Below are 27,708 nucleotides of genomic sequence, written 5' to 3'. Positions count from 1 at the left end.
AGTTATCTTCTCTGCCGGTCCTAAAACTGGGTTACTCTCTATGTTGCCATCCCATTCATTCTCTGTATTCAACAGCATTTCCATATATCTTTTCCATCTTCCTTTAATTCCATCTGGGTCCACAACGATTTGTCCCACTTCATCCTTCAAGCAACTCACCCCCATCACATCACACCTCTCTTTCGCTATCTGCTTTGCAATCCTGAATACTGCTCTCTGACCCTCTTCCGAATCCAAGCGTTCTCCGAACATTTTCCTACATGCCTCCTGCGCCTTTGCTACCTCTTTCTTTTCAGCCTTCTTGGCTGCCTCATATCTTTCATGCTCTGCTGTTTCTGCTCCCGTACCCTTCGCCTTCTGCCACTCCTTGAACTTCTTCCTCTTCTCGTCAATCCTCTTTCCAACTTCATCATCCCACCACCATGTTTCCGAGTGCCTCGGTGGTCCTTTTGTCCATCCACATACCTCACCAACGGCTCCCAACAGACTAGCTTTCATTGACATCCAACCACTTTCAAGCTCAACCACATCATCCTCTACCCTACTCAGCCTCTCTTTTAATGCCTCCCTTACTGTCACCTCTTTCAACCTCCACACCTTCATTCTCGGTTGGTACTTCACCCGCCGAGCTCTCCTCGCACCTTTCACCCTTATGTCGCAGACAACCAAGTGGTGCTGTGAAACAGCCTCCTCCCCCGGGATCACCTTTGTGTCCCGGAGGTGCCCGCTATCTCACCTACGCAACATCAGGTAGTCAACGGTTGTCGTCGACACCTGACGTGTATGTAACAAGCTTATTATCCTCTTTCTGGAACTGAGTATTACAAATCAACAAATCAGCTCCATCAGCAAACTCCAAAATCCTTTCACCTTCTCCATTTCTCACACCATATCCGTAACCCCCATGAACTCCCTCAAAACCATCCATACTCCTTCCCACATGTCCATTTAGGTCTCCTCCTACCACAACAACTTGCTCATCTTTCACGTTTTCCATCAGCTTCTCTATCGCACACCAGAACCTGTCCTTCTCTTCATCGCTCCGACCAACCTGCAGAGCATATCCCGAGATGACGTTCACCAAGAGCTTTCCAATCATCATTTTCACCATCATCAACCTATCACTCACTCTAGTCACACTCACCACACTGTCTACAAACTCCTCAGAAAACAGCACACCAACACCATTCACGCCCTCCAGGCACCCTTGCCACACAAACTTGTATTTCTGTCCCTGCCTGCCCTTCACCATTCTCACACCACTTCCCTTCCATCTCGTCTCTTGCACACAACATATGTCCACTCTTCTTCTGACCAATACTTCCACCACTTCTCCTGATCTCCCTGTCATTGTCCCTACATTCCATGTCCCAAACCTCAGAAACCGATCTCCACTTCGGGCTGTACCCTGCCCATATGTAGTTGTAATTGTCATGGTTCTCTTTTTGAGGCAATGTTTTTATGGCCGGATGCCCTTCCTGACGCCAACCCTCTTAGTCGTCTCTTCCGACACACAGGGATACGGTGTACCTATTCTAATCCAGGGTACACACTGGGAAACGTTTAAAACATGGAAATTCTGGGGGGGTGGGGGTACCTTACCCAATTTATTTCCCAATTTACAATTTACCCAATAAATTTACCCAATTTACCCAACCTTACCCAATTTATGAAGATCCAAAACAACTTGTCATACCCTGAAAGTTTTCCCTCTAAAATCCAACAGCCTTACACAACCATCCCGAACTTCACCTCTCAACCTTCGAGTGGCACTTTCTACGTTGTGGTCACTTGGACCCAAATGGTCTTCCACTTCCACCTCCACCACCATATTTGGATAACTACTTAAAAAGAGATCTAACACTGCACTTCCCCTCATGGGCTTTTCGTCAAACTCGGCTTAAAAGGAATCTTGCACGAGATAGAAAATCCTCATCCGCTCTGCCTTTCCCCTGTTCATGGACCCAATATATCTATGGCAGATTACTCTCCCCCATCATCAATACTCTTTCGATATCACATGACTCTCTGAATTCTTCATGTAGCCCTCTTTCCTGCTCTTCCTGCACACCAGCGGCCTTATAAAAGCATCTTTCAAGTATCTTACTATTCTCTGTCCATAGAGAGTCCTCTACATTATTCCCATCTGTAATATCATACCTTTCTCTCAATACAACGCTATCTTTCCACCCACATTGCCGTGCTCCTCCATTTTTCTCTTTCTTATCACACTGATAAACCATGTAGCCTTTAACTTCCGTCCTCCAGTTGAATTGTTCACGAAACGATGTCTCACTTACAGCAAATATGTCGTTCCCATCGTCATCCACCCGAAATTCCAGCTCTTCCATCGTCCCATTCAAGTTCCTGGCATCTTCTATTACTGAAAGGAGCAGCATCCGTCAATGTGTGTTTCACGCTTTATTCCAAAGGGACCTTGCTGTCATAGAATCATTAAAATAGTACCGTTGGAAAGGTAATAATCAATATACTTCGAACAAAAATTTCAAAACTTGTAAAACATCATGACCATTTCATCATAAAAACAAGTACAAAAAGTTTTAATTAAAACAAAAGCCGCGTCGATGTTACACAATGCCTAGATGCAGCTGTGCCTATAACGTCGATGTTATAGGCACAGGACATTTCTATTGATTCGATTACTTGATGTTATTTTTGTGCAAAGTGAAAATATATCTCGGCAATTTCCCGTGTGTGGCGACGAATTTTTAATATATCTCGGCATTTTCCCATCTGTTATTTCAGGCGGTGTATGACTGACCATGCCGCGATTTTAAAAATATATATCTCGGCAATTTCCCGTGTGTGGCAACACGTGAACGAAGCTATGCTCCTCTCTCCACATTATTGTGACGACGTATAAATTAAATATTTCATCGTGACGATTGTCATCAAATGGACGAATTTTTAATATATCTCGGCATTTTCCCGTCTGTTACTTCGGGCGGTGTATGACTGACCATGCCGCGATTTAAACAAAATATATATATATCTCGGCATTTTCCCATCTCTTATTTCGGGCGGTGTATGACTGACCATGCCGCGATTTAAAAAAAAAATATCTCAATGGACTTGAAGTTACAGGCCTTTGAGAATTCATTTCGTTCTATAAAGAGCAACTTTCATCGGATTTTCTTCCCGTTTTTTTTCAACCGAGTCTTAAACTATGTTAGCGACTGTGAAAAATGAAATGATATATCGAATTTGATTTGAAATAAAACTGTGTGAGAGAGGAAGACACCACGGGCCTACAAAACAGGCCTCAAAGCTATGCGAGTTAATAAAATGGTGGATATTTGTTTATATGGAGGCTCTCCCAGAATGGGTGGAGCTTTGAGGTTTTGTCTTCTCTGCAAGAACAAGAAGAACAAGAAGAACAACAACAACAACAACAGCAGAGGGCACTCTATGAGCAGCGTCTGCGATGCGGCTAAAAACAATATTATAACAGGATTTGCAGATTAATGTAGTGGTTCCAACGGCACCAATTTTTATTAGCCGCGTCGCAGATGCTGCTCATAGAGTGCCCTCTGCTGTTGTTCTTGTTCTTCTTCTTCTTCTTGTTCCATGTTGTTCTTGCAGAGAAGACAAAACCTCAAAGCTCCACCCATTCTGGGAACCATAGCTCCACCCATTGTGGGAGAGGCTTCATATAAACAAATATCCAACATTTTATTAACTCACATAGCTTTGAGGCCTGTTTTGTAGGCCCGTGGTGTCTTCCTCTCTCACACAGTTTTCTTTCAAATCAAATTCGATATATCATTTCATTTTTCACAGTCATTTCATTTTCATTTTAACCCTGGTGTTGGGCTAGCGGCTAGGGTGCCAGCTTAGGATCCTAGGATCCTGGGTTCGAATCCCGGTCGATCGCTGAATTAACGCCAGGGGGGTTGACTCAGCCTGTCATCCTTCCAAGGTCGGCTAATTGAGGACCAGTTCACTGGTAATTCCCTGTTTGTCGTTAAAGGCGGCAAAAAGGGTTGGCGTCAGGAAGGGCATCCGGCCGTAAAACATTGCTTCAAAAAGGGGACCGAAAAACAACAACAACCACGGTTCCCGAAAAAGGCCAACCCCCGCTTGCGGGGAAAAATGGCCTCTAAAGGTGGTTTTTTATTTCATTTTTCACAGTCGCTAACATAGTTTTAGACTCGGTTGAAAAAAAACGGGAAGAAAATCCGATGAAAGTTGCCCTTTATAGAACGAAATGAATTCTCAAAGGCCTGTAACTTCAAGTCCATTGAGATATTTTTTTTTTAAATCGCGGCATGGTCAGTCATACACCGCCCGAAATAAGAGACGGGAAAATGCCGAGATATATATATTTTGTTTAAATCGCGGCATGGTCAGTCATACACCGCCCGAAATAACAGACGGGAAAATGCCGAGATATATTAAAAATTCGTCCATTTGATGACAATCGTCACGATGAAATATTTAATTTATACGTCGTCACAATAATGTGGAGAGAGGAGCATAGCTTCGTTCACGTGTCGCCACACACGGGAAATTGCCGAGATATATATTTTTTAAATCGCGGCATGGTCAGTCATACACCGCCTGAAATAACAGACGGGAAAATGCCGAGATCTATTAAAAATTCGTCGCCACACACGGGAAATTGCCGAGATATATTTTCACTTTGCACAAAAATAACATCAAGTAATCGAATCAATAGGAATGTCCTGTGCCTATAACATCGACGTTATAGGCACAGCTGCATCTAGGCATTGTGTAACATCGACGCGGCTTTTGTTTTAATTAAAACTTTTTGTACTTGTTTATTATGTGACAGCAGAAATCCTTTAGAATAAAGTGTGACTTACATAGAAGGAGCACACAAAATTACATATAGTAATACTTCTCGAAACAATAGAAAAATGTATAATTTTTCTGTAATAGTACACAGAGTAGCGCATAAACAACAACCACAGCCACAATAACAGCAACAACTAGAAGGACACTCTGTAAAGCGCATGCCTCCGCCAGGCGGAACAGTTTATGGTTTCTATCGCATTGATAGGCCGAATTTGGATTCGGACCTGAACCAAAATCTATTCGGCTTGTTCTTGTCACCTCACCAACTCTTCCACCAAGTTTATTCATAACTCGTCCACAACTTTATAAAATATATTATGTATCGCTTTTCACCCAATCTCTCAATGGTGAAGAATCACTTCAAAAATTAAATAATTCTCGTATCCGAATCCATATTCAGAACTTCACCAAAATGGAATCCATTTGGTCTGGTCACACACCCAGCATGTCCACCAAGTTTCGTCCAAATCCACCCATAACTTTTTGAGATATCTTGTTCACAAACAGACAAACAAACAGCCGGATGAAAGCAAAACCTCCACCCACCTTCGGAGGCGGATGTCACCACAACTACGTGTTATAAAATGTCATTTTGTTCGTTTATTTCGTTGGATTTTACATCCTCATTGAGACTCACAGAGAAACAAACAATATGTTTTGTGAAGTGAAACAATCTTTGTGATACATGGGATTACATTCACATCACATTTATCCCAAGAAAACGGGCTCTACCTATTGGCGATATCGAACTCTTATCTCATTAACAAGCAGCACCTACCAACATAGGTAGCAGCACGTCGAGGACAATGAAGCACGATAAGCAAAACCACACCGGCCAATCAGCAACACACAAGGAACAACCAATCAGCACCCCCACAATAACCAGCCAATGGGGTGTGCCGTTTTTAACAACTCTGCATCCCATTTGTTCCAGTTACGTCTTCCTGTAGATGGGCGGAAGTGTCGGCATGCTGCTCCAAATATCAAGGCCTGTTTCATTCTTTTTCTTTTGCTTTTGGAGCTATTTTTAAAGTACCGGTATGAGGAATATAAATAGCTCTTTTAAGAACCAACTCATGGTGCAAACCTAAAACCTTTTGCTTTCATATAAATACTCGTGGGATGCTTTTATTGGGTCCTGATGATGAAAGAGCAGGAAAAAGGATTCGTCACGAATTCAGAAGAGCGACTGGTCATGGAAGAGTGTTTATTAGTCTTGACCTGAAGGGGTTGCGAGACTATTGAAAAGTGTGTCAGTGTGTCTGTATCCATGTGTGTGTGTGTATCCATGTGTGTGTGTGTCTGTCTGTGTGTGTCAGTGTGTGTGTGTGTGTGTGTGTGTGTGTGTGTGTGTGTGTGTGTGTGTGTGTGTGTATGTATATGTATGTGTATGTGTGTATCCAAGTGTGTGTTTGTATCCATGTGTGTGTGTGTGTGTCAGTGTGTGTCAGTGTTGTGTGGGTGTCCATGTGTGTGGGTGTCCATGTGTGTGTGTGTCCATGTGTGTATGTGTGCGTGTGTGTATGTGTGCGTGTGTCAGTGTGTGTGTGTGTGTGTCAGTGTGTGTGTGTATGTGTATGTGTGTATCCAAGTGTGTGTTTGTATCCATGTGTGTGTGTGTGTGTCAGTGTGTGTGTGTGTCAGTGTGTGTCCATGTGTGTGTGTGTCCATGTGTGTATGTGTGCGTGTGTGTATGTGTGCGTGTGTCCATGTGTGTGTGTGCGTGTGTCCATGTGTGTGCATGTGTGTGTCCGTGTGTGTGTGTGTGTGTGTGTGTGTGTGTGTCTGTGTCTGACTGTGAGCAGGATATCTCAAAAGGTTATGGATGGATTTGGCCAAACCTTGGTGGACAGGTTGGGTGTGCAAGACAAAGATAAATTGATTCGATTTTGGTGAAGATCAGAATCTGTGATCTGGAAATAATAATTTTTTTAATTTTCAACGTGATTTTTCACTATTGAGAGATGGGGCTTAAAACTATATATTGCATATTTCAAAATGTTGTGGACATGTTATACCAAAACTATGTGGGTGCGTTTATTTTTATTTATTTATTTTGCATCCACCCCCCCCCACCCCCCCCCCCCCGATGTGTGTGGGGGGGGATGCAAAACCGCCATCCCCCCTCCCTTTGGAATACTGGCCCCTTCAACAGGCAGAAGCAAATATCTTATTAGGAAGGACAAAATCAGGCATTAAAACAAAAATGATCGTAAGCGGATCTTCACCAAAATAGAATCTAGTTGTCCTTGTCACACACACAACATGTCCACCAAGTTTCGTCCGAATCCCTCCATAACTTTTTAAAATATCCTGCTCACAAACAGACAGGGGTGAAAGCAGCCTCAGTCCATCTTTAGTGATGGAGGTAACAATACCATCTTCAATCTGTGTACATCACATCGGAACTGAATTGTCCTTCTCAGCCATGTGCTATATTCCCGAGGTCGTAAGGACCTTTGACCATGATGAATAAATCCGAGCAGTTGACCTTCCCCACAGTCGAGATCACCAATTTTACTTCATGGCCCTCAATCCCTCAAACGATGACTGCGTACCGTTCACCTGCCAAAGGAATTCCAGGATTGCAAAAAATAAACAATTTCTTGGAGACCACAACGTACAGATTTGTAAATATTCCAGATGGTTCAGGAGCTGGTTCACATAAGTATGCAATTGACCATTTCATTCAACGCAGAAGACCTGTAAGACACACTTCGGGAACCTTTTCTTCTCGGCCTTTGTCCTTGCGCTAGGTTAGTTGAAGTCGCTGCATCATTCTATTTACGGAAGCAAAGGAGAATCTCAGTCTTGGTGAGGGTGAGCATCCCAAAAAAGTGTGTGTGATCCTTGCATGCCTGTGTCTCACCGAACACCCCGGTGGAGCGCCATGTGGTGGTAATAGTTGTGGGACATCATCCACTTCTCGGTATAACAGACTCGGTCGTTGCCCCACATGGGAAAGTGACATTCAGACGATTACTCATTCAGTGTGAGATTTTCATTCAGTTGAGTCCTCGCTCTCCCTAAGTTCCAGATTTCAAAGGAACATTTTCATACTCGAGCAGCTCGCTAAGACAGCTGGCCAGCTACCTCGAGGGGTTGTGTACAAAGAGAAATGGTTCTGTTCAGTTCTGTTCAGAAGCTTCAGAAAAGGTTCTCACAATGACAAGGCAAAAAGTGACCCTCGTTCAGGTTCTGATTACAAAAGCAGACATGGGACAAGCTTTGTATTGCATTTTGCATGTTTTTATGGCGTAGCCCAAAGGGCAAAGCTGTCTAGAACAGTGTTTGTCCATCTGTATGTATGTATGTATGTCCCCTCAAACGTATTCCAATCAGAGCTGAGGATCTGGTCACATGACAGGGTGATGTGATTACATCTGATGTCATTACGGCGGTACGGCGGCTGACTCTCCACACACACCGCCATTTTGATTTATATGCCGTTCATGTCGAACATATCGTCGAACCTGTCTTATATCACAATCGCCATGCTCTACCTTTTACGTTTTTCATTCAGTGTGAAACACAAACAACCCGATTGTTAAAATGACCATCAAATATCGAAAGCATCACTGTTACGTCTCTTCCAACAATACAGTATGTACCCAACCCTTGTGGGGTATAATCTAGATTACAGTAGATCTTCCCTCAGTTCTGTAAGTAAAACTTACCTCATGGATGTCGGGATTCATCCAAATTTCTTTGTTTAATGTTATAAACAGCATTAGCGACTGTTTAAAAAGCTAATAATATGTGTTTGTGGTTTATAATATTTTACAAGCCCGGCGACGCCGCTGTTAGACTTTCGGTCTTGTTTTTTTTATCCTCCTCAGCCCTTGCTCCATACTCACCCTCGCTGAGGTGCAAACAATTCATCATTGGTTCATTCATTTATCGTATATAAAGTGGAGGCTCATGGAGGACCAGGAACATAGAACGGATCAGGATGGAACATTAGAAAGAGAGGGAAAAACACCAACAGAGGAGTTGAGGGACAAAATAGAGGGAGAATTGGGCAAATAAAAGGATGAGGGGAATGCATGGGGTGGAAAAGATGGATACAGAAGCAACATTTTAGGAGGGAAGAACTGTAAATTTGGAAAGGGGTGGGTTTGCAGGAAAGGTTAATGGGAGTAAAAAAGATTATGCTTTTGGATGGGGGGTTATCTGAGATTTCTGCCAGAAGGGTTAGGGAAGCCTGAAGTGTCCCTGCAGTGGTGAGATCAAGGGAAGGGACAAAGTCAATGAGCAAATCGAGCAGACTCTGCAAGCTCTCCAATATGGAGGCAAAATCCCACATCTTGGTGCATCGACTCTGACCCTCAGGAACTTCAAAGACATCCCATCGTGGTTTGATTGGATTTACGTCTGAGCGCTGGACTGGGCAGTGCAAATTTTCAATGTTCTTTCCCTTAAACCAATTTCTGACAGACGCAGCGATGTACATCATTGTCACGTCCATAGACCTAAGGGCCCTCAACACAGCATTATATGACGTATTTATGAGTTACGATTCTAAAATAATCATATTCTGCTTTTGCAATGTGGGGCCAAATATGCAGATGCATGTTGGGAATATTGTTTTTAAATCCTGGTTGTGCTTTCCCCGAAACTTTTTCAAATATAACAGCATGCCCGTTCTTCATCTTCCTCGTCCTTATTGCAGTCTCGAGGCTCCTTGTCCTTTCATCCGTACTCCCCTTCCTTGTCCCATTAATATTTTCAATTCCCACAGCTCACTCACCACATGTCAACATAATAGATGGCACCAAAGACTAATCAAAACTTGCAATGCCATCGAGCTGCCAAAGCAGATGCTTCATTTTGCCCATCCGAAAAGCGATTGTTAAATGATCAGTCGGCATGGCAGGAAAATCAGGTGGGTGGCGGCTGGGACGGAGGCACCTGCTTGGATTTGAGTGAAGGAGAAATGAAAGAATACTGATGTTGATGTGGAAAAAATGGCTTCTACAATATGATCAACCTTGATTGCAAATTTGCATTCATCGACAGAGGCGCCCAGGTTTGGTTATGAAATATTTGGCGCCATGGCAATTATTTATTATAAAACATCAGAGACCTGGAGCACGAGTTAACTTTTTTTTAATCATCACACAATATAATTTGTGACAATGGTCATAGCCGGGTTTTGAGAAGTCCCAAAAATTTTAATAAAAATTTCAAAGAAATTCTTTCCCCCCCAAAAAAGAATTTTTAGACTCCATGGTGTTTTACTGGGTTGGCGTCACCATGCCTACATCACTTTACGCCAAAATAAATGCATCATCCCCATTGTGGGTACATCGGAGCTCATCAAAATTTGTCCGCAAGGGGGAAAAATCAAAATGGACGCCAAATTCAAAGATAAACCAGAAAATGTAAAATTCGTTAAAGATCTGCACTTTAATTACATTCTTCATTTAGCCGCAGGTGCTTTCTTTTTGGATGTGGACTGCATTCAACGATTAGGAGCATTTACCTTGATGCCTGGAATCGAATTCTTTCTCACTGTTTTTAAAAGCCTTCCTTTCCTGTGTAATATGTTCCTCTTTGCCTGGTAGCTGATTTACATGGTGCAAATTGATTTTGGTACCTCTAATCCCTTTACGTGTTGCCTTCTCTTTGCAATTCACGCAAACCTCTTGGGAGTGTATTTATGTAAGTATGTCACACTTTTCATCTGCTCACTACACACACACACACCAAACGGTCTCGTTTAAATACTGAATCTCGATCTACCAAGCTCTCATTGGTGCACTAGCTCGGGTTTATTGTATTTTTTTTGTTTCCAAAGTGGCATTGCATGTATTAACAGCTCAAAATGACACATTTGCTGCATTGGGACTGTAATATCTCCACCTCATGTTGATACATAAATAGACCCAGCTTTAAGGATTTTTTCTCTGTTGTCTTTATAGACTCTGCTTAGATCAGTCTTACCTGAGCCAAGTTCGAAGAGTATTTTAATAAAGGATTTTTTTTCCAATTCACTACTCATTATAGAGTTTGTATTTAACAATATGTGTGTAGCCGATATATATCATTGAAGGAGCTGCGCTCCAACGCGAGTCGAAAGAATTGACGCGACCAAAGACGGAATTCGTCCGAGTTGCTTTATTGAAACAAAACAGCTCAGGTATTCTGACAAAAGCCCGTTTATCGGGCAGCAACATATACACAAAGAATTAAGTTAAGCACCCCCCCCGTTTTTGTACAACCTCGCACATTACAAGTTTGTTGTCGTCAAAACAGTGTAATATACCCATGATATTGCTATATTTTCTGGAGAAGTGATATTATGGTCACATAAAAACATAACAATCATGCCGTTTTCAATATTTTATTCTGAATAATTTAAGGTGAAATTTTTTGGGAATTTTAGGCATATTTTCACCTCAATTTAAGTATGGAGCTATAGGTCCATCACGGACAGTGTGGATGACGTTTATGTTTTCTAACGTACAGTCATTGTTCTGAGAAGACCTCTAGCGATCTTTGCGTCAATAACGTGTGTAGGACCCACGTGATCGGATCACTGACTCAACCAATCACTTTTTTTCACTTTGATCACTCAATTTCATCAATGGATAATTGCTAATGTCATACCAATCATTATTTGATCTCACATACCTTAGAATATATGCCAATGTATACATATACACAAATAATATATATTAGGGGGTGCTTACCTTAATTCGTTGTGTAGGGGTGCTTAACTTAATTCTTTGTGTATATATACACATTTATGTGGGGAAGTTTGCCCGGCAAAAGCTATACCGGGCATGCCCGGGTGTCAAGGGCGAGCCTTGGAAAGGCGAGTCTGGACCTGCCCGGGCGTGTTTGGCTGCGGCCTGGCAAGTCGAGGCTGGGCGTGCCCGGGCGCTCTGGACGAGCACTGGAAAGGCGAGAGCGGGCATGCCCGGACGCTCTGGGCGAGCCCTGGAAAGGCGATAGCGGGCATGCCCGGACGCTCTGGGCGAGTCCTGGAAAGGCGATAGCGGGCATGCCCAGACGCTCTGGGCGAGCCCAGGAAAGGCGATAGCGGGCATGCCCGGACGCTCTGGGCGAGCCCTGGAAAGGCGAGAGCGGGCATGCCCGGGAAAGACGAGACCGGACGTGCCCGGGAGGTTCGGGCGTGCCCGGGAACAGTGAGTCCGTGCATGCCCGGGAGAGGCGCGTCTGGCCGTGTTCTGGCCGGTGCAAGGCGATTGTATGCATCCAGCGGTAACCGCTACACAAGCCCCTCCAGAATCGACCTGCGCCGGCAGGGTCAATTTAAGGGGGGTCCGGATGACCCGGCCGAAGCGACCCCTGGAGGGTCGTGGGGAGGGGTCCGACGTGGTGGTGGGTGGTCGAGCGGGGGGAACTGTGGACGGGGGGCGGCCTCGCCGCGGAGGAAGGGCCAACCGTGGTGGTCGGTCGACGTCCATGTGCGCCGGTTTGAGGCGGTCCACAGAGATCCGGTCCGACCGGCCGCCAACGTCGACGACAAAGGACTTGTCGCCCCGTCGCAGGACCCGGAAGGGCCCGTCGTACGGCGGCCGGAGTGGCCCCCGGTGCGCGTCATGACGCACAAAGACGTACTCCGCTGTGCGAAGCGCCGGGGGGACATAGGACTGGGGGCCACCGTGGCGGGACGTTGGCACGAGGGCAAATCGGCGGGCGGCCTCCTGGAGGTCCGAGCGCTGGTGTGCGGCGGACCAGGGACTGGTAGCGTCGGGCACGAACTCGCCCGGGACGCGGAGCGGCTGGCCGTAGACGAGCTCGGCGGCGGACGCCCCGAGGTCCTCCTTGGGGGCCGTGCGGAGGCCCAAAAGGACCCACGGCAGCCGGTCGGTCCAACCGTCGTCCTGAAGGCCGGCCATGAGTGCGGCCTTCATGGAGCGGTGAAACCGCTCGCACAACCCGTTGGCTTGGGGGTGGTAGGCCGTGGTGCGGTGCAGCGTGACCCCCAACGAGCGGGCGACCACGCCCCAAAGTTCGGACGTGAACTGTGGGCCGCGGTCGGACGAGATGTCCGCCGGTGCGCCGAAGCGCGCGACCCAGGTGGCGATGAACGCCTGCGCCACGTCGGCGGTGGTGGTGGAGGTGAGGGGCACGGCCTCCGGCCACGTGGGTGAACCCCCGCGATGGGGGCAAGGGACCCACCAGGTCCACGTGGACGTGGTCGAAACGCCGTGCAGGCACGGTGAAAGGTGCCAGCGGGGCCTGGGTGTGGCGGTGGACCTTGGCCCGCTGGCAGGCCGTGCAGGCATTGGCCCAGTCGCGGACGTTCCGTCGAAGGCCGTGCCAGACGAAACGCGCCGACACCAGCTTCTGAGAAGCTTTCCGGCCCGGGTGAGAAAGGCCGTGGATGGAGGCGAAGATGCGGCGCTGCCAGGAAACGGGCACGATGGGGCGAGGCTGGCCCTGGGAGACGTCGCAGAGCAGGACGGTGCCCGCGAAGGGGATGTCGGCCAGGCGGAGGCCCGTGTCCGCCGCCCGGAGGGCCTGCACCGAGGTGTCGGTGGTCTGGTCGGCCGCAATGAGCGCGAAGTCCACGCCGAGGTGGACCGCGTTCACGCTGGCCCGAGAAAGACAGTCGGCCACAGCGTTGTCTTTGCCGGCGACGTGCCGGATGTCCGTGGTGAATTCCGACAATGCGGAGAGGTGGCGCTGCTGGCGGGCCGACCACAGCTCCGTGACTTTGGCCATTGCGTAGACCAACGGCTTGTGGTCGACGAAAGCCATGAACGGGCGGCCCTCCAGGAGGTGTCGGAAATGGCGAACGGCCAGGAATAGACAGAGCAGCTCGCGGTCGAACGTGCTGTATTTTAACTCGTTCGGCCGGAGCTGCCGGCTGAAAAAAGCGAGTGGCTGCCAAACCCCGTCCACCCATTGTTCATGGACGGCGCCCACCGCGTAGTTGGAGGCGTCCGTAGTGAGGGCGATGGGCGCGTTGAGCACCGGGTGAGCCAGCAGCGTTGCGTCGGCGAGGGCCCGTTTTGCGCTCGCGAAGGCCGCGTCCATGGCCGCGGACCAAACGATGTCATGCTTGGCCGGCTTGCCCCGGAGGGCCTCGTAAAGGGGCCGCATGAGCTGAGCAGCGCGGGGCACGAATCGGTGATAAAAATTCACCATGCCGAGGAACTCTTGTAGGGCCTTGATGGAACGGGGACGCGGGAACGTGGTGATGGCCTCGACCTTGGTCGGCAGCGGCACGGCCCCGGTCTTGGTGATGCGGTGGCCCAAAAAGTCAACGGTCGTCGTGCCGAAGTGGCATTTGGCCGGGTTGACAATTAAGCCGTGCTCGCTGAAGCGACCGAACAGTGTTCGGAGGTGGAGGAGGTGCTCGGCGCGGGACGTGCTGGCGACGAGGATGTCGTCCAGATAGACGAAAAGAAATGGCAGGTCGCGCAGCACGCCGTCCATTAAGCGCCGAAACGCCTGGGCCGCGTTCTTGAGGCCAAACGGCATCCTCAAAAATTCGAACAGGCCGAACGGCGTGATGACGGCCGTCTTCGGGACGTCGGCCGCCCGGACAGGTACCTGGTGGTATCCCCGTATCAGGTCAATTTTGGAAAATATGACCCGTCCCGCCAAACGGGCGGAAAAGTCCTGGATGTGCGGGATCGGGTACCTGTCGGGGGTGGTAGCGTCGTTGAGGCGGCGGTAGTCGCCACACGGGTGCCATCCGCCCCCCGGCTTTGGCACGATGTGCAGTGGTGAGGCCCACGCGCTATTGGAGCGCCGCACGATGCCGAGGTGCTCCAACGCGTCGAACTCGGCCTTTGCCACGGCGAGCTTGGCCGGGTCGAGGCGGCGGGCCCTGGCGTAGACCGGCGGGCCCGTAGTGGGTATGTGGTGCTCGATCCCATGCCGCACTGCGACGGCCGAAAACGTCGGCCGTGTGAGGGCCGGGAATTCCGCGAGCAGGCGAGCGAACTCGTTCGCCGTCGGGAGGGCGCACGCCAGTTCGGTCGGCGCGGAGCTGCTCATCGTGCACGCCAGGGAGCTGAAGGTCTCGGCGTTGACAAGGCGATGACGTTTGACATCGACCAGCAGCCCGTGCGCGCAGAGGAAGTCGGCGCCCAGCAAAGCCATGGGGACGCAGGCGGTCACAAAGGTCCACTGAAAGCGCTGGCTGCCGAAGCAGAGGGTGATGTTGCGCGGGCCGAAAGTGCGTATGGCCGAGCCATTAGCAGCGACCAAAGAGGGGCCGCAAACGGCGTCCCGCCTGTCCTGCTCGGAGGCGGGTATGACGCTAGTTGGGCACCGGTGTCACAAAGGAAACGCCGCCCGGACGCTTTGTCCCGAATAAAAAGCAAGTTGCCCGAGTGGCCGGCGCTCATGGCTGGGAATGAACGCCGGCCCGGCCGTTTCCCGACTTGCCGAAAGTGCACGGGGGTCGGCACGTCTGAGCCTTGTGTCCGAACCTGGCGTGGTAATAACACCACGCCTGGTCAGGTGGAGGCCCCGGCCGTCGTGTCGGAAGCGGTCGGTGCGGCGTGGCGGCCGCCAGTTTCACCGGCAGTTCGGCCTCCAACCGCGCAGGGTGCTCGGGCGTCGTGGGCGTCGCCTCGGACGGCGGCAGGCTCCAGGTAGCCGCGCCGATGTGTTGGCCCGCCGAGGAGATCTTATCGGCTTCCCTGGCGAGGGCGCGGGGATCGGTGATCGACGTGCCAGCCAGGGCGAGGCGTACCGGGTGAGGCAGCTGGCGAAGGAACAACTCGCGGAACAGAAAATCCGGAGAGTGCTCACCGAGCAACGAGAGCATATAGTCCATGCGCTCGGACGGGCGCGTGTCGCCAAGCTCGGGCAGGTCGAGCAGGCGCCGTGCGCGTGCCGCCGGTGAGAGGGCGAAAGCGTCGAGGAGGAGCGTCTTCAGCGCGTCATACTTGTCGGCAGCCGGCGGGTGCTCGAGGAGGCTCAGGGCGCCGGCCGCGGTGGCGGAACCGAGCGCTGCCACGACGTGGTGGAAGCGGGTGTCGTCCGCGGTGATGCCTCGCAGGGCGAACTGGGAGTCTGCCTGGGCGAACCAAGCAGCCGCGTGAGCCTCCCAGAAGGTAGGCAGTTTAAGAGTCACTGCCGTGTCCATGTCGGTAGGTCACCAGTGAAGGAGCTGCGCTCCAACGCGAGTCGAAAGAATTGACGCGACCAAAGACGGAATTCGTCCGAGTTGCTTAATTGAAACAAAACAGCTCAGGTATTCTGACAAAAGCCCGTTTATCGGGCAGCAATATATATACACATTTATGTCGGGAAGTTTGCCCGGCAAAAGCTATACCGGTCATGCCCGGGTGTCAAGGGCGAGCCTTGGAAAGGCGAGGCTGGACCTGCCCGGGCGTGTTTGGCTGCGGCCTGGCAAGTCGAGGCTGGGCGTGCCCGGGCGCTCTGGACGAGCACTGGAAAGGCGAGAGCGGGCATGCCCGGACGCTCTGGGTGAGCCCTGGAAAGGCGATAGCGGGCATGCCCGGACGCTCTGGGCGAGCCCTGGAAAGACGATAGCGGGCATGCCCGGACGCTCTGGGCGAGCCCTGGAAAGGCGAGAGCGGGCATGCCCGGGAGGTTCGGGCGTGCCCGGGAACAGTGAGTCCGGGCATGCCCGGGAGAGGCGCGTCTGGCCGTGTTCTGGCCGGTGCAAGGCGATTGTGTGCATCCAGCGGTAACCGCTACATCATAACAATTTGTTTATATCAATTGTCTCCCCCGTAGTTACACCTTTTTATCCAAAAGTCAGAACTTTTACGTATGGCTCATCACGGGGCGTAATCCTCGGCCAACTGAAAAAGCAGAGAAAACTAGCATTCATAGAACACCTTACCTCATGCAGTCTCCGAGCACAATTTATACGACATACGAGCCGCCATTTTGTCTGAATGTTGATATTCCCCAACGCCAAGGGTGCAAGCGGCAAATTTGATTGGTCAATATGGCATAAAATCGCGTAATATTTTGGCCAAGCACTGCTAAACTGGAGAATTTTAGAAGTGCCAACAAGTATATAATTCAATTGAAATAAATTAAAGGTTTTAAAGGCTCTGCCTTAAAGGCCGCAGAAAAAAACAATTATTGGAAGTTTACCACCGTTGATGCACCATTTTTACACCGCCTTATTTAACACATTAAATAACAATGATTGGGGACGCCTCTTTGGGGTGGTTGTAACCCCCCCCCCCCCCCCAACACAAATCGGGGGCCAAATCTTCCCCATTCTTCCCTGCTGCCCGGATTTGTCAGGGCAACGCGGTCATGGTCAGAGTGCCGATCAAGTCCCCATGGACCGTCGCTTTCTGTCTCCGTCTCCGTCTCCATCTCCATCTCTCTCTCTCTCTCTCTCTCTCTCTCTCTCTCCCTCCCTCTTCTCCTCTTCCCCTCGCTCTCTCCCTCTCTCCTCCTCTTCCCCTCGCTCTCTCCCTCTCTCCTCCTCACTCTCTCCCTCTCTCCTCCTCTTCCCATCTTCCCCTCGCTCTCTCCCTCTCGCTTTCTCCCTCTCCTCTCCCTCTCTCCTCCTCTTCCCCTATTCCCCTCACTCTCTCCCTCTCTTCCCCTCGCTCTCTCCCTCTCTCCTCTCCCCCTCTCTCCCCCCCCTCTCTCCTCCTCTTCCCCTCCCTCTCTACCCTCTTCCCCTCTTCCCCTCTCCCCCTCTTCCCCCGCTCCCCCCTCCCTCGGTCTCTCTCTCTCTCTCTCCCCTCCCTCGGTCTCTCTCTCTCTCTCTCCCCCTCTTCCCCTCGCTCTCTCCCTCTCTCCCCCTCTTCCCCTTTCTCCCTGCTCTCCCCCTCCCCCCCTTCCTCGCTCTCTCATTCTCTAGCTCTCTCTCTCTCTTCCTCTCTCGCTAACCCTGTCGTGGCCCTGATTTTGTGAAGGCGGAGGTACACCATCCTGGATGAGTGGGATCTGTGGGCCATTCCTGCGAGATTGATTGGCTGTCTCCATGCCGCGGGCTTGTTCAAGAGAACTGTCTGGGGCTATACAACAACAACCACAACAACACATTAAATTAGTTATTCATGTCCTTTAAGATGTCCCTAAAAATAGTAAGTTCCCTTTTTGGAACGATTTTAAATTTCGTTTGACTGCCAGACAGGCAGACAGACTAAAACAATTACCTGGTCCTGGCAGACAGCCTCGTCCTGGAGGTGGGGTTGCTATCTTTATCAAAAACTCTCTTCCTCACTCGCCCTGCACTGCACTCTCTCCACCTCACCCCCAGGAATACCTCTGGCTACGGCTTCCCCTTCGCTCCCACCTCTTGTTCATATGTGTGTTGTACCGTCCACCAAACAGTGATGACTCCATCTACATCTCGCTGTCTGATAATATGGACCAACTTCTATCTACTCATCCCAACTCTCTCTTCCTCATATGTGGTGATTTCAACTGTCATCATGCCAGTTGGCTGGGTGTGGGTACCTCTCTCACCAGCCATGGCTCCTCAGCAAAGGACTTCTGCGACTCACTGGGACTGACACAATCTGTCAATTTCCCGACCCGGATCTCAGTCAACGGAACATCTTCTCTTCTGGACTTGGTTATGACTAACTTCCCTGAAAATGTCTGCTGCTCTTCTTCTGCTCCAATCGGATCATCTGATCATGTCCTTGTTAAAGTGGACATCTCTCTGACCATCCTCAGGGAGCCTGCTCAGCGTCGACGAGTCTGGCATTTCACTCAGGCCAACTGGCATGGTCTTCAAGCAGCCATCAATCATCTGGACTGGTCTCCCATCTCTACCACCTCTGACATCAACTCATCCTGGGAATTCTTCCAAAGTAAATTGCTCTCTCTCATGCACAGATTTATCCCATCTCGTCTTCAGTTGTCATACCCTTCCTCCCGTCCATGGTACACGGAATCTTGTGGTGAGGCTGTTGCCCAGAAACAACTTGCCTTCGTCTCCTGGAAAGCAAATCCAACGGAAGGAAATCTCATTTCCTTTCACAAAGCCCGAAACAAGTGTGTGTCCGCCCTCAGGAGAGCCAGGAAACAATATCTCTCCGTTCTCAAGACCGAACTCTCTTATCTGTCTCCCTCTTCCAAATCCTGGTGGCGTCTGGTCAAATCCGTTTCTGGTGTTTGTTCCCCCTCCATCCCCTCCCTTACCTCAAACGGCTACACAGCTGACTCCGCACGTGAAAAAGCTGAATGCCTCAACTCTGTGTTTGCCTCTAAATCTTGTGTCCCAAACCCATCCCTCTCTGTACCCACCATACCCAGTCGTACCCTGCTGCTCCTGGACTCCGTGTCCTTTCCTCCTGACAAGGTGGAAAAGTTTCTGTCAACCCTCGACTCTGATTCTGCAACTGGACCCGACGGCATCAGCCCACGGGTCCTAAAATCCTGCTCTGCCGCTCTATCTCACCCTCTCTCTGTTCTCTTCACCCTCTCTTTTGCTCAAGGTCAACTGCCATCTGCTTGGAAATCAGCCAACATCACCGCTTTGCACAAAAAAGGTGCAAAAACAGATCCTAGCAACTACAGACCAATCAGCCTTCTCCCAATTATCAGCAAAGTCATGGAATCCATCATTGCTTCGGATATGAAATCTTTCCTCTTCTCCAATGGCTTGATCTCTGATCATCAATTTGGTTTCAGACCAGGTCACTCTACTCTGGACATGCTGCTTCTGCTGTCTCAACAATGGATGGAGGTCCTCAATGCCAAACAGGAAATTAGAGCTGTCTCCCTCGACATATCACGTGCCTTCGACACGGTCTGGCACCCCGCTCTGCTCACCAAACTCTCCTCCTTTGGTATCCATGGAAATCTCCACGCATGGCTGGCGGACTTCCTCTCTAGTCGTCGTCAACGTGTGGCCCTGAATGGGTTTCTCTCATCTCCTCTTCCTGTTCAGGCTGGAGTTCCCCAAGGCAGTGTTCTGGGCCCCGTGCTTTTTCTGGTCTTCATCAATGATCTCTCTGACTCTCTTGAAAATCCTCTCTATCTCTTTGCTGATGACTCCACTCTCTGCCGCTCCATTCCTCTTCCCTCAGATCGGCAGTCTGCAGCCTCCTCACTCTCTGAAGACTTGGACAAAATCCCAGACTGGTCAAACAAGTGGAACATGTCTTTCAATCCTGACAAATCTCACACTCTTACTATGTCTCTCCGAAAAGATCGACTGGACAACCCTCCCATCTACTTTTCAAACAATCCTCTCCAAGAAGTTCTGTCGCTCAAGCTTTTGGGTCTCACAATCTGCCATGATCTTTCTTGGGAAAACCACATTTCCAAGCTGGCCTCCAAAGCCATTCGCCGACTGGGCATCCTCCATCGTGCGAAGTCCTTCCTCGGCACACCTGAGCTCCTCACCACATACAAGGCTTTCATCCGCAGCTCAATGGAATACTGTTCTCCCTTATGGGCTGGTGCTCCTGCCTCACACCTAGCTCGGCTTCACGCTGTTGAAACCAAAGCTTTCAGAATTATTGGAATCTCCCGCGATGAAGCTATCTCTGAGGGCCTTTCACTCACTCACCGCAGGCAGGTAGGTGGTCTTTCTGTCTTCTACCGACTCCTCTCCGGCCTTGCACCCCCAGCTCTCTCTGTGCTCTGTCCCCCAAATATTCCTACAGGTCGCACAAGATCTGCCAGCAACCCTCTGATGGTTAAACTGCCGAAATCTCGGCTCTCTGCTCACCTTCACTCTTTCATTCCTCTTTTCTCCCGCCTCTGGAACAAACTCCCTCAGTCCCTTCAATCCCACTCCTCCCTCCAGGTCTTTAAAACAGCTGTTCACCACCATCTCTTATCTTCCCCCATCCAAAACCTTGATCTTTTCTACCCCCGCTAATTCACCCCAGATCCACCTTGTTTGAAATTCCAACTTCTTTCCTGGAAGTCCTGGCAGTGTCCATATGTTTTATACCTCTCCCACCGCCCCCTTCCCATGCCCCCCCGCCCCAAAGCCCTCGCCCTCTCTCAGATCTCTCGATGTCTCCATGTCTCTCGGTCCCTGCTCTCAAATGTTGTGTTTGTGTCCTTCCCCCTCTCTCCCCATCTTGTCTACCGCTCCCGATGTTATATGTTTTATGTGTCGGTTTGTCTTTCTGTGTGATTAATGTTCGCTCTTTCACGAGCCTCGATCTTGTATACAAAAAAACACCCAAAAAAAACAAAACCTTACTCCTCTATCTGTGCGCATGCGCACTCGGGACAAGATTCCGTGCAATTTGCCAAATTCAGTCAAAGTACTGCTGAGCTGCAGGTTCGTGTTCTGATTCATGTTCGAAAGACGACATTCAATCGCTTTAATATCCCCGCTTTGCGCACTGGGTAAAAACACATTGTTCCCCTTTCGTGACTTCTCTTCATTTGTTCTGTTCTTTAGCGATTCAACCATCATCCCATGCTGTTTGTTGAAAAAATTTACAGGTCGTAGGTCAGACACTTTCCCTTGAGGGACAGAGCAACAGTCCCTCATTATCACACACGACAAGGAAAGGCAACTCTGAATATTCCGAGCAGTCGTGAGACTTGGAATGTTACAGCCTATTGGGCTCAATAAATACTGGTCTTGATAAAGATTAGTAATGGAAGGAATTAATGGCGAATCCAATCAATGTATTTTTCCAACCAAGCATTGAGAAAGCACAAGTTTACTGCTGTGAAAAAAGGTTAGGCTGTTTGAGGAATTACCAGTCATTGGGAAAAATCAATAAATAAAGGTAATGGAGGATAAAAGGAAGATTATGTAATTTAATGCAAGAGGTCAAGTTGAAAGGTGAAATGTCAAGGGTCAGGAGGTCGGAATATTACCGGGTGTGGTCAATAAATATCAGAGGTCAAAGAGACCCGATCTTTGGTGTGGGCGGAATATCAAAAAGGAGTTTGCACCGTGGAACTCCCTGCGACCTGGAGGAAAATGAATAAAGAAACTGGAAGTGCTGAAATTTGTCAAAAAAAAAAAAAAGTTGGGATAAAATTATTAAATAATAGAAAAACGTTTGTTGATCCAATTGGATGCTAATGTGTCAAGTATGAAAACATATTTTGATTCCTTGCGTTTTCAGGTGCCAGTAATGCCCCGATGCAGGGAAATGCACGTATGCAGCCCCAATGATCATTTGCTGGATGGAATGTTGGAATTTTTGATCAGTTTTATTTGCTATCACAATTATTAGGCCACTACATAGAATGGATCGGTGCAGCATCATGCAGAAGACAACAGCTCGACGAGTATATCGATGTCGTAAATCCCATCCATGCTGCCCTTGATTTCACTAGGACATTTCAGATGTTTCCATTACCTTCCTTGACATCAATGTTTCGATCAAAGGCAAAGGTGTGGCCACGAGCGTTCACTATAAGCCTTCCGAGATTCACACAGTTTCCTGTTATACTCATCCTCCCATCGCACTTGTATTAAAAGGCCTGTTCCATAGGGGGTTCACTGCCTCTTCAGCAATTACTCAGTCTTCAAATCAAAGTCGTGACGTGATGTGCCAGTTCTTTGCCATTTGCCAAGCATGGGTGGCACAGTACCACATGGGTGGACCATGCCCGCGAGACCGATAGACTCATGGCTTTGCAACCTTGCAAGCTAAAAACTAAAGAAAGACGTCGATTTGCTTTGACTTGTCACCCTAAAAATCTGGCAGTCAATAAGATATTCCAAGCAAACTTGAAGTTGTTGCAGACTTATCGGGGAAACCATTTCAATTTTATCTTTCCACAAGCACATTATTTATTTTCAATGGGGAAAGGACTCTGCAAAATTCCACAGTTAAAGGATCATTGCCAACTGATGTCCAACCAGACACTGTCAAATATTCAGAGGTCTCTGAAAAATTCCACAGTTAAAGGATCATTGCCAACTGACGTCCAACCAGACACTGTCAAATATTCAGAGGACACTGAAAAATTCCACAGTTAAAGGATCATTGCCAACTGATGTCCAACCAGGCACTGTCAAATATTCAGAGGACACTGAAAAATTCCACAATTAAAGGATCATTGCCACCTGATGTCCAACCAGACACTGTCAAATATTCAGAGGACACTGAAAAATTCCACAGTTAAAGGATCATTGCCAACTGGCGTCCAACCAGACACTGTCAAATATTCAGAGGGCTCTGAAAAATTCCACAGTTAATGGATCATTGCCAACTGACGTCCAACCAGACACTGTCAAATATTCAGAGGGCTCTGAAAAATTCCACAGTTAAAGGATCATTTCCAGCTGACGTCCAACCAGACACTGTCAAATATTCAGAGGACTCTGAAAAATTCCACAGTTAAAGGATCATTGCCAACTGACGTCCAACCAGGCACTGTCAAATATTCAGAGGACACTGTAAAATTCCACAGTTAAAGAATCATTGCGAACTGACGTCCAACCAGACACTGTCAAATATTCAGAGGACTCTGAAAAATTCCACAGTTAAAGGATCATTGCCAACTGATGTCCAACCAGGCACTGTCAAATATTCAGAGGACTCTGAAAAATTCCACAGTTAAAGGATCATTGCCAACTGATGTCCAACCAGGCACTGTCAAATATTCAGAGGTCTCGGCAAAATTCCACAGTTAAAGGATCATTGCCAACTGACGTCAAACCAGACACTGTCAAATATTCAGAGGACACTGAAAAATTCCACAGTTAAAGGATCATTGCCAACTGACGTCCAACCAGGCACTGTCAAATATTCAGAGGACACTGAAAAATTCCACAGTTAAAGGATCATTGCCAACTGACCTCCAACCAGGCACTGTCAAATATTCAGGTAAGCAATATGCAACACCTTTCCTTCATCAGAACCACCACCTGCATTCCAGGACCCAAAAGGCTCCTCAATGTCCCAGATCATCTCGACTACACTTCCTGTAACGTTTAGTACAGTATCAGCTGCACTTCCTGTAACAAAGTCAACATCGCAGAGACTCGATGCAGACTGTACGATCATTTCCGTGAACACCTCCTGAATGTAAGAACCAACAACAGCACATATGTTTCCAAACCAATGGCTTGTCACTTCAATCTCCCCAACCATTCCATCCAATGCATGACCATCTGTGATTTCTCTGACATCGATAAAAGCAACGAACTACATTCGATTTTCAAACTTAGCACGTTCGCACCCATTGGGATGGAAAAAACCTTTTCATTTATTCCCCTTATCCCAACCATTTTCTTTCTTCTTTTACATTTCTCTGCCTTTCCTCCAGTTTATTTATTCATTCATATTTATTTATTATTCATTTTCGTTTTTTCCCCATTTACTCACATGGCTTTCAAAGGGCAAATCCCCTTACATCTTTTTCGTTACATTCCCACTGGAGATGCGGCGTCTTCGATCTCCGATGGTTGATAATGCCACCTTGACCTTGATGTTTCACCTCCTCCCCTTGACCACTGAAGATGGTTTACATCATCTCTCTTCATGATGATCCCTCAACCCGTATTTCACTGTTTTGCTCCGATGTCTGAAACGTCAGCTTCACCTCGTTTCTCGCCACAGTAAATTTCTGCTTTCTAAATCCTTGATTGGGAAAATCTATTACAAGTCATTGTGTGTGCCCGCACACAAACATGGAACACTTGTATAAATGCCAAAGTACTTATTAGCCCATGTGTTGTTTATTTGTTTGTTTTTAAGTGCGGACATCCAGAGGCCGATTCATATTTCATTTCAGCTTTTCCAGTTAATCCCAAATTGTGATAAATAATTGTTTTGGAGTGCTGGGAGAAGGGGGTGGGGGGGGGGGGGGGCGGCTTATTAATGTTTTTATACAATAGATGGACATGCTTATTGTAATTTTTCATTTAGTTATAGGAAATCTAAGGTTATACTATTAAAAATGAGTATTTGAAATTTGAAACTCGTCCCCTTTTCTGCATTTCTCACCTTAATTTCTCATTATCTATCTATACAGGTGCTCAGTTGATTGTAGCTCTTCTACTGTTCCTGACAACTGTAATGCCTCAATCATGCACCGTGAAATCCTCTTTCAACTACTTACCTGGCTCACTTCCTATGCTGCACCAAGGCCTCACCCCACATACAAAGCAGCCTCCTTGCCTCCCTGTTCAGCGGCATGGCCGCAGCTGCCCTCCACACTGCCTGTCCTCGGTCCAACCTGTTTTTCTGGGGTCCTTCAGCTCTTTGATCCCTCTAGTTTTCACTAGTTCCTCTTTCCTTTGGCTCTTCTCTCTCTCTATTCCTTGTTCACATCCTTGCATTCCTTTGGCCTATCCACTGGACACTGTTTCAAAGTCCCTGGCTTGGTGGGCTTCCAAACCCATTGAAGAGCCGTCCTGATGCCATCGCCCACTCCCTTGTGCCCGTCGACGGCAGATCATAAGGGCTCAGCCCCCTTCGAAAGCGATGGTGTTGGCGCGGGCTACGGCAAGGCGTGGGAAGCCAAGGACACTCGTCCTGGCGTTTGGCCTCCAATCCTTCTCTCCACAACTACCACTACAACCACAAGTACAAGCACAGGCACCTTCATCCCTGCCAATGCCGGGGATACGATTGAACGGGCACCTGGGAAGGACTCGAGGACAGTGGCAGGGGCAACCGGAGGCTTCGTGCCACCGGATGTCGTTCTGGAGCCCCCACCAACACGCAGTGGCGGGGAGGTGCGGGCAGGTCCACCCGTGGTAACCTCCCCGATGTCTTTATCCACAGCTCGGCCTGGTGGGCGGCAGCAAGCCGGTGGCGCGGGTGCCAACCCCGATGGAGACGTCTCTGGAATCGCGTTACGAGAGTCCGGAAGCACCACGGGAATGGTGGTGGGGATCGTCGCCGCAGCCGCCCTGTGCATCGTCATTCTGCTCTACGCCATGTACAAGTACCGCAACCGCGACGAGGGCTCGTACCACGTTGACGAGACAAGAAATTACATAAGCAGTAGTGGCGGGGGGAGTTCAGGGCAAGCCAATGGTGCTCCGGGAAAGCAGAGCGGAGGGGGAGGTGGGAGTAAATCAAAACCATCCATTTCTGGAAAGGCAAAGAAGAACAAGGACAAGGAGTATTATGTTTGAGTGTTGTAAAGGCACGGACCCTTTGGGAATTAGTGCATTTGGACTTTGTAATTTTTCTCATTATCCACGATGGTTTTTCTCTTTTGTATTTTCATCACTGTTCCTTACCATGGTCACTGTCCTTTATCGCAGTTAATTTCTTGCTTTATTTTCTCAATAATTGTCTCACCTCGACACTAAATTCACAAGTCCGACAAATCGCATTCATTAGTCATTTATTTTTGTTCATCTCTACGTGACAAACACACAACCTGATGTTCAGGCTCTCCAATACTATTATTACTACTCCTACTACTACTACTACTACATCCTTACCCTGACCTGGACTTTGCCAGTGAAAACTGAGTAACAGGCAAAGTAGCTGGCTGTGACTGTCTTGAGACATAAAACTCGCAATGGAGGGGAAAATGCAAAAGTTCCAGCCACGCTGAATGCCGAGGAGGCCATTCGCCATTTCCGGTTGCTCCAATTATTGTTTGTTTTTCTTTATTATTAGTGATGCAGTCATTTTTTTTATGGATAGCGAGTATTCTAAAGCCAGATTTGGCTTTTGAAGAAAGGGTTGCGGATGGTTGATGACATATATAAGCGCATGTTCATCCGCATACACAAACACAAACCAATGTGCAGAAATGTCCAATATGACTCTTTGCCACAGGCAACGTTACACAAATTTGAAATGCCCACAGATCAATTGGTTTGTAAATGTCCAACCACACCTACCTTTCTGCAAAACAAGAAAAAAAGGAAAATTGCACACTTGCCCACCACAGTGAAAATAGATGTTGAAGTGACATGTGCTGGCCTTTATCCCCTCCTGATCCCCATTTCGGGAAAATGTAAGTGATTGCAGAAAGCAAAACATAGTTTGCATTCACTAAGTGGATTATACATGAAAAGATGGATTATTTCCTAGATTTGGTTAGTGACTGGAGAGAAAAGTATTGTTGCAGTGAATTTGACATAAAAAAAAACAACTGTCAAATAACAACCAACAATGAATGACAGATAAATTAAATAATAAAGAATATTTGAAAATATATTAAAATAATTGAAAATTGGGGGAAAATTTTTCAAATACAAAAAAAAAAAAAAAAAAAAAATTTTTTTGGGATTATTACATAATTTAAAATTTTAATTAAAAAATTTAAACAATTGGAAATTTAATTTTTTTTAAAAGAAATCACTGAAATTAAATAACTGAATAATAAAAACAAGGATACACAACGAACCGTTTCCCTGCAGACGTACGTGTAGGTTTAAAGTGTGGTGCTGTTTTTGTGGGTTGTGAAGAGGGCAGACTGGCAAAACGAGGTAACAAAAAAAGAAGAAGAAGAAGAAGGAGGAGAGAATGCACTGCCCATGCAAGCACTCCGGTAGCCTGTAGTTCGTGTGTGGCTGTCTGTGCACGTCCAGGGTTTTCGTGCCGTCTTATTGCACCTTACCCATATTTACCAAGAGTTGATAAAGTTTGTGAGGATTGTATTTACATGATTAAAAGTGGTTGTACATAACATGGTTTAAATCCCTCATTGAGGTTTTCTTCAATTCTGAAAACGACTGGAAAATATGCATTATTGCTTTTGGAAAATCCATCACTGCCAGCAATTCAGCCATTCGACTTTGGTTTTGTCTTCATGAAGTGGTAAACTCTTCCCACACATGGCCCAAACTTTCCTCCACTCTCCCATCCCTACCTTAAACTATTGAGTGGTGTTTAAGCCACCAATTATTTGTCGTTAGATTTTGCTACATTCGCTCCCCATTGCTTCATTCCAACCCCTTTTGACTCCCACATCCGGTGGAAAGCTCATGTGCTTTCCTATGCACTGTTTGCTCCATTTACTAATAAATGCATTCCTTATGCATCACCAGTGCTGTTTTTACAAAGTCTCCCT

At 48.0% G+C, this 27,708-nt stretch overlaps 1 protein-coding gene and 1 long non-coding RNA gene across 2 annotated transcripts in view; one reads left to right on the top strand and one right to left on the bottom strand.

The window, feature by feature from the left end:
- LOC144894345 (uncharacterized) overlaps nt 1–5,669 on the bottom strand; it is a 46,571-nt gene extending 40,902 nt beyond the window's left edge. Inside the window, exons 1-2 of the long non-coding RNA XR_013625041.1 lie at nt 5,618–5,669; nt 2,301–2,383 (exon numbers count right to left, since the gene is read on the bottom strand). This is a non-coding gene — a long non-coding RNA (uncharacterized LOC144894345). The remainder of the gene's footprint in view (nt 1–2,300; nt 2,384–5,617) is intronic.
- The window catches only part of LOC137436928 (neurexin-1), a 1,559,617-nt gene extending 1,531,925 nt beyond the window's left edge, over nt 1–27,692 (top strand). Inside the window, exon 21 of the mRNA XM_068131164.2 lies at nt 25,122–27,692. Coding sequence (XP_067987265.2) covers nt 25,122–25,810 — 689 coding nt within the window. The 3' untranslated portion in view covers nt 25,811–27,692. The remainder of the gene's footprint in view (nt 1–25,121) is intronic.
- The last annotated feature ends 16 nt before the right edge of the window (nt 27,693–27,708 follow it).

This window comes from Myxine glutinosa, chromosome 11, assembly GCF_964187855.1.
Source record: "Myxine glutinosa chromosome 11, kmMyxGlut1.1, whole genome shotgun sequence".
Classification (NCBI taxonomy): domain Eukaryota; kingdom Metazoa; phylum Chordata; class Myxini; order Myxiniformes; family Myxinidae; genus Myxine; species Myxine glutinosa.
The sequence above is the reverse complement of the archived record's forward strand: the minus strand, read 5'-3'. Positions and strand labels throughout refer to the sequence as shown.